The sequence below is a fragment of the Ctenopharyngodon idella genome, chromosome 15, assembly GCF_019924925.1.
Source record: "Ctenopharyngodon idella isolate HZGC_01 chromosome 15, HZGC01, whole genome shotgun sequence".
Taxonomy (NCBI): domain Eukaryota; kingdom Metazoa; phylum Chordata; class Actinopteri; order Cypriniformes; family Xenocyprididae; genus Ctenopharyngodon; species Ctenopharyngodon idella.
Genome location: NC_067234.1, coordinates 30,684,611 through 30,692,096, shown reverse-complemented (window position 1 = coordinate 30,692,096; position 7,486 = coordinate 30,684,611). Strand labels below are relative to the sequence as shown.

At 36.4% G+C, this 7,486-nt stretch overlaps 1 protein-coding gene across 1 annotated transcript; it reads right to left on the bottom strand.

Moving 5' to 3' along the window:
- Window positions 1–453: 453 nt before the first annotated feature.
- p2ry12 (purinergic receptor P2Y12) lies at window positions 454–6,245 on the bottom strand. The gene is made up of 2 exons (XM_051863707.1): window positions 5,833–6,245; window positions 454–4,478 (listed from the first exon to the last, which is right to left on the bottom strand). Exons 1-2 carry the CDS (start codon window positions 5,838–5,840, stop codon window positions 3,404–3,406), a joined length of 1,083 nt encoding a protein of 360 aa, XP_051719667.1. The 5' UTR covers window positions 5,841–6,245; the 3' UTR covers window positions 454–3,403.
- Window positions 6,246–7,486: the final 1,241 nt, after the last annotated feature.

The window sequence follows — 7,486 nt, the reverse complement described above, 5'->3', positions numbered from 1 at the left end:
CCTGCCCAGATCTGTCACAACCACAACAACACTGCTACAGATAACATACTCTTGCTGAGGCTTGTGTCTTTCTGACATAGAATTAGAAGTATCATATGCTCAGGGTTTTATCTCTAACTTTACTAAACTGTGTATTTATTTTAACACATTTCTATTTCAGTTTTATTTCTGTATTGGTTTTCACAGTTCATTTTGAACAATACAAACATTCCCAGTGTGCAAAACTAGGGCAACAGTGGCTGGCAAAAACTCCCTGTTGGTAAGAATGAAACCAAGACTCAGCATGGTGAATTCATTCTGCTTTGGCTGACATACTGAAAATACCATCAAAAACTGACATACTTATCTTTCTCTTTCTATTTTGAACATTGCTGTATATAAATGTACAATTGGTAGATATGCACATAATTATGAAGTATCAGATTTTACAAATAAAATAAGAATTTCTGAACATTTCTTTGCACAATTATCCTTTATTTTTATCCCTGCATGGTACAACCAGTTTTTGCACTCAGTTTTTGAGTAAAAGAACAGATGAAGAAAACATTGTTCACGTGGTTTCTCTTTGGTTGAACATAGTGTCAATGCCAGTGATGTTTTTTTTTTTTAAGTGTACTTGCAGTTATCTGCAACAAACATGCATAAGGAGACCAAGTGAATGGAAATGGAATGACTTCAGCTTCATAACAGAGAATTCAGAAAAGACAGAGAGGAGGAACATCATGACAACTGTCAATAAAGGAAGGATACTTCAGTTTTGGAATTAATGATGATGATCATGGAGAAAGATATTATTCTTCTGAAGCGATATCTTCAACAAACCATACAATTCTAATTATTAACTTACCAGATGCTTTTATCCAAAGGAACTTACAAACAAAGAACGTCACAAGCAATTTATCATGAGCAACAATATTCATACATAGTACACACTGCCAAATATAAACAAACAAACAAAGTGTGTTCATGGTTATGGATTAGTTTATGTAAGCGCTTGCAGAAGAGGAGCTTCTTCAGCTGTTTCTCGAAAGTTGTGATGGTGTCAGCAGATTGGTTTGAGGTTGGCAAACCACATTCCACCAAAAGGCCCTCCCATGGGTCATTAAAACATCTTAAAATGTCTTAAAGATAGCTCAAATATTATAACAAAAAGTCTTTATTATGAATTATTTTATTATTTGCAGAATTCTGTTGATGTAGATCAATGCAGATTCTCACTAATGCGTTTAAAGGCAGTCAGGCTAGACTTTTCTCCATTGTCTTTCATTGACCGCATATGAATGCAGGAGACCACAGGGATATGACACTGGGGAATTCTGTCCTGTGAGTTCATATGACATGAATATGAGTGACCAATAAAAGATAAAAACAACTTTGCAGTGTTGCAGGAAAGTGGAGTAGAAATATTTTCAATTAATAGGTGCTATTTATTTATTGACATCATATCCTGTCTGTTGCCGTGCCCTGAAAAGTTTTTGAAGGCTCAAATCTAGTTTAATTGCAGCTTTAAGAAAGTGCAGTCCTTTTCAAGTCTGTGTAACACACATTTCATGACGCTTGTGTTATCATTTAAGACCAAAATTTACTTCACTTTTTATGTGTATGTGAGGGTCAGCGTACAGTGCGTGATGCAAATTTTGTCATCAGAAGAGTACGCTCGTACTGTATGCGCACTGCCGGATTTTTGTAACCGCGCATACTTGTAAGCGCAGGTCGCACGTCCGCATTTAATTTTTTTGCAGTAATTAGTTTATCCACAAGGTGGCAACTGTGCCCTGGGAGTGTCAATTCACAAGGTCGTCAAAGAAAAACTGCATAAACAGAACAGATCAGAATGCATGCAAGTTACAGAGACAGTGGAGGTCTACATAGACGACAGATTGTGTGAAGAAGTTAGAAAGTACTCTCATTTGTACAACTCTAGCATGAAAGAATACAAACATGTTTACATGGGTTGTAACTCATGGTGAGAGATTGCTCAAAACTGCGCATGTGTCGAACGCTTGTGTATACGTATGAGTCAAATGAAGAATACTTAGCAAAGGCTGTGCGTTCGACTGTGCTCGCAACCTTGAGGTCATTCCAAACGTATGATTTTTTTTTCTTTATTCAATTTTGAAGATTGCTGAATTTCAGAGATACATGTTTCATGTTTAATATCTTCTTTTGTGTTCCATTGAAGAAAGACATGCAAGTTTGGAACAACATGAGAGTGAGTAAATGATGACAGAAGTTTTCATCACGCTTTTTTTTTTTTTTTATTCCTTTTGAAAATATGGTTCTTTTTATTTATTTACTTATTTTTGTATAAATTCCACAAACAAGTTATTTTATTCCAATCATCAAAATAGTCACTGATGTTCCACATGACATTTTACAGTTTTTGTTTAATAAATAGGTAAATGTTAATTATGTGTGTGTAAAGAGCTGGTATGATTAAATATAATTCTTCCATAGCCTTATTTAGTGAAAACTGGCTAAATACAAAATGTGTTTTTATAGTTTGAGTAAAAGAAAGAAAGAAATATCATACGTGATTTATTTTGAGATGTATTTTGTGTGTGTTTATTATAGTGTAGAAATATGGTATTAATTTTATTAGTTCATATCTTAAAAAGCATTACATTTTATGTTAAATTGTGCAACAACCCTGGAACAGACAGTTAAACGTCCGGTTGTGAAGCACAAGATGAAGAAAAACAGTGATGTGTTGCAACAGTCAGAGACTGTGTGACTGCATTACAATAATGTCTTTAATTCACACATTACTTGTTATAGTGTTATATCCACAGTACTTAGATTCCCATCATGCACTGTGGCATTGATCAGTTAAGTGGTTGCATTAATTTTCTATTTACTGTATCTTTGTATTTAAAATGCCAAGTTTTCATGAAAAATGTTAGTACATTGCACGTCTGGATGCCTGGCAGAAGGTTTGTCAGTGACAACAAATACTCAACTCACCAAAATACTATTGCATTCCACGCCTTTACAAATTAGTAAGGATCAAAGGTACTTCTGCCACTGGCACTTGACATTGATGAACATTAAGAACTCTATGAATGTTTATCTTAGCACAACACAAGCTTTAAGGTCACACATCTACATGGAGAACATTGATCACTCCTGCCGTTGTGTCAGCTGACATCCTTTCTTCCGCTAGCCAATCATGGCAGGTAAAGCCTCTTAATTTGAATCAGGGTCAGACTGAGGTAATTGTGTGAAAGAGAGTGGAATGAGCCAGAGAAGAGATGTTGTTAAAAGGTTTGATTCACCATGTAGCACTTTGCTGTTACAGTGTGCAAATCAGTTTAAATGGAAGAGTAGACGTGTAGGAGAACCACAACATTTTCACATTTATTGCACAGAATGACTGAGCGTTTGTCCATCATGTCTGCGTGTTTTACAGAGGAGTGCTGGTCGAGTCTGTCCCAAGCTCCCCGCAGCGGCCAGGAGACAGATGCAGGGTGTTAAACAGGGATGTCCTGAACGACTTGCAGAGGAAGAAGTAAATGAGAGGATCCAGCACTGAATTAAGGGAGGACAGCCACAGTGTGCTCTCCTTCAGCTGGAAGAAGAACAGCTTCTGCTGGCAGTTGAACATCTGTCCTCGTGTCTGGCTAATAGTGTACGGTACTCGGGCAAAGTGGAAGGGAACGAAGCAAACAAAGAAGACAGCCAACACCAGGAACACATTCACTTGAATGCTGTTCTTGTTTAGCTGTCTGTGTGGGACATTCGCTTCCTGCCTTGCCTCGTGTTGAGCTCGAGTGCGGGCGTAAGACTTGTAGAGCTCTTTTGAGATGAGCGTGTAACATATTATCACGGTTACGAGGTTTCCCCAAAAGATCACCTGGCACACGTGGTTGACCAACTCATGCCACTTCAGTCCCAGATCCGTCTTGAGGTCACTGCATTTAAAGTGGTCCGAAGTATTGAGACGGCTGGTCAGGATCACGTTGGGCAGCACGAGGGCCAACAGTGACGTCCATATGAAGGCCGAGAGGATCTTTCTGTGGAGCAGGCGTCTGGAGTTGGTGCCCACAAAGGGCCACATGGTCTTCCTGCAGCGATCGATGCTGATCAGGCCGAAGAACAGGATGCTGATATACATGGTGAGGTAGAACAGCACAGACGACACACGGCAGACAAACACACGCACGCCGACGGTTGCTAAGTTCGCATCGCTGAGGATCTTAAAGGGGAAGGTGAGGGTCATGATAATATCAGCCACGACAATGTTCTTCAGATAGATGATGAAGTGAGATTTACTGGGGATTCGGAGGAACACCCATGCTGCCAGGCCATTCAGTGACATGCCCAGGATGAAGAGGATGGTGTAGAGGAGAGGAAACACGATTGTCTTCAGAGCGCTGTCGCGGGAACAGGCCTCCGATGACTGATTCCTGTCGGTCTGGTTGGAGTAACTGCCCGTGATATCTGCCGGCACTGTTGTGAGCTCCATGGATGAGTAATTCCTTTCGCAAAAATACACACTGGTTATATTTAGAAGAGTATACTACCATAATGAATGTGACTAAAGAACATTTTTAGCATAATCTTTTTGACTCATTTTTAATTGTATAATATATAATGACCCAAACACAACATGAGGGTTAAATAAATCATTTGATATAATCCACGTTTTGTGCACATACATGTTTCTACATTGTTATTTAAATTTAAAAAAATACCTGCTTATAATTACAGCTGTGATTAATTTCTGTAATTACATCTATAATTACACTGTTGACACTTCCCGGTTACACTTTATTTTAAGGTGTTGTTGTTACACTGTAATTATATATTTAAGTACTGAGTAATATTAAGTAACTACATGTACTTACTATAGGGTTAGGATTAGGGTTTGGTTTAGTTTAGGGTTAGTTGCATGTAATTATGCATAATTTATAGTTATTACTACAGTAACTACATGTAACATATGCAACAATGACACTGTAAAATAAAGTGTTACCCGCTTCCCTTACACCTTAACCCACCCTTACTCGTACCACCAAACCTGTCCTAACCTTATCTGTATCTCACCTCAATAGCAATACAGGGTTACTCTTTATTTTACAGTGTCATTGTTACATATGTTACATGTAGTTATGATAGTAATAACTATAAATTATGCACAATTACATGAAACTAACCCTAAACCAAACCAAACCCTAAACCTAATCCTAGAGTATATACATGTAATTACTTAATATTACTCAGTACTTAAATATATAATTACAGTGTAACAAAGACAACTTAACATTTTAAGATGTCTTTGATACACTGTAATTATACATTTAAGTACTGAGTAATATTAAGTAATTAAGTAATATTGGTTTGGTTTAGGGTTAGTGTCATGTAATTATGCAAAATTTATGATTATTACTATAGTAACTACATGTAACATATGTAACAATGACACTGTAAAATAAAGTGTTGCCCGATACAATTTTGGAATACAACATGAACACAATAAATTCATTTTACTCATTTATTTTTATTTTTTTATAGTATTTAAAGACACCTAATATAAAGTGTGACTGCATTTTTTTTTTTTTTTTTTTAGCCAGGACACATGAATTATTTTAAATATAACCTTCAATATTAATGTTTAATGTAAACAGTAAATATAAAGAAATACATTTCCTTTTTAAAAATAGCATTTAGAGCAGTGGAGAGTAAAAGAGGTTAATACATGTATTATGTAAAGATAGCAATACTCATTAACACACTGCAAAACATTTTGTGATGGTCCACAGAATTTATTATTATTTGATTGTTTTGTAAATCACTTAAGTGTCAGTGTATTATGCAAAATGTAACACGTACCTCAGCATGACTCCAAGATAAAAAGTGATGAGTTTTCCTTGACAGGTCTCACTACATGGTTTCAGCAAACAATCTTTATTTTGGACCTTTCTGAAAGGAAATGAATCTTACTCTCTCCCTTCTGCTTTTTGCTTCCTGCCATGCCATGCAGACACAAGGGGAAGTTTAAAACTGTCTAAAATCTGCTATAATGTCAACTCTGTGTTAGTTCAACACTGTTTTTGCTGACCAAGCCAAAAAGATCATGAGTCTCTGACCCTTAAACCACTGAAAATACAAGGGTGAAACACATTTGACTTTCAATTAAATGTATTTAAATAGTGTCAATGTTCATTTTCAAAAATGTAGTGCTTTTCTCAATCCATGTTATTTCAAAGCAAATTTACAGAAAATTCTGCCTTAATGTCTTCAAACACCCAGTGAGGAACCAGACTCCGCTGGCGAAACTCATTATCCTCTGGCATTATAATGAATGTACATATGCTAAATATTATCCAGTTACACTGTATGTGTTGTACAAGTCATGCTGAATAGATTAAATTATCGGTTCTCACTGCATATATTGGGTGCTTTCTTAAACGTTTGGCTTAAAGGTAGCATATCTCGGCTGCCATGTCATGAAGTTTAGTCGAATGTCATCTGAATGAATGATCTTTGGAAGGCAGTCTTCGTTTTGTAGCCTCCATTATCCTTTCCATCCTCCAATCACTCATTCTCCTGTACACTAGTTCACAAAAAAAGTGTCTTCAGGTAATCCGCTCATGTGCAGAGACTCCAAGACATAAAATGGGTGTCGGACTGTGAAAAGTTGTGTAGGTTACACAACTGCACCAAAAGGCGGCAGTATTGGAGTGGATATACCATGTAGTTTGTGGTCTATGTGCACCTGACGGTGTTAATGTTAAATCAAAATGTTATAAAAATAAAAAATAAAAATTAGCCAAATCATTAAACTGTTGTCAAAGAAGTAAATGGTCCAATTTTGCTTGGAAACCAGTTTCCCAATCGCTCCTAGACTTCCTAAAACAGTATTACCATCCCACACATGTGCAGCTTCTATTGTCACAAATCTGTATTATTAAAACTATAATAAAATAATATCCCTCACAAATTTGATTTATTAATCTTTCCAAAAATCTTTGTCATTTTGTTCATGAAAAGTAATGGATACTGTCATCATGCCAAAATTGAACAGAAGATACAATACAATAGACAGACATCCATCTACTACACCATCAGTTTGATGCACATGTTGATTAATAGAGGAACTTGTTAGGCAAGAAATACTCACATTGGTGTGCACATGCAATAAAATGTGCAAACTTAAAGGCTTTTTGATTTACCCAACAAAACTAAGAGTTTAAAGGTTGAAACTCTCCTCTTCAACATCTGCATGTCTATCATAATCTGCCAGATTAATTGTCTGAAAGTTTGTACAGAAAGGAAAGGAAACATTTCTCTCTTTCCACAGCCCTGGAGGAAGACCTTTCTTCTTTCTTTAAATGGACAATGGTGAGATATGAATTTAGTGAATTAATAAGCCATCCATGCACAAGAAAATTTAGATAGCATAGAATCAACAAAAACACAAAGCCTCTTAATGGTTAATGCATCCTCAGTGTTTCATAATACGGCTGTTAAGAGCACATTTTCT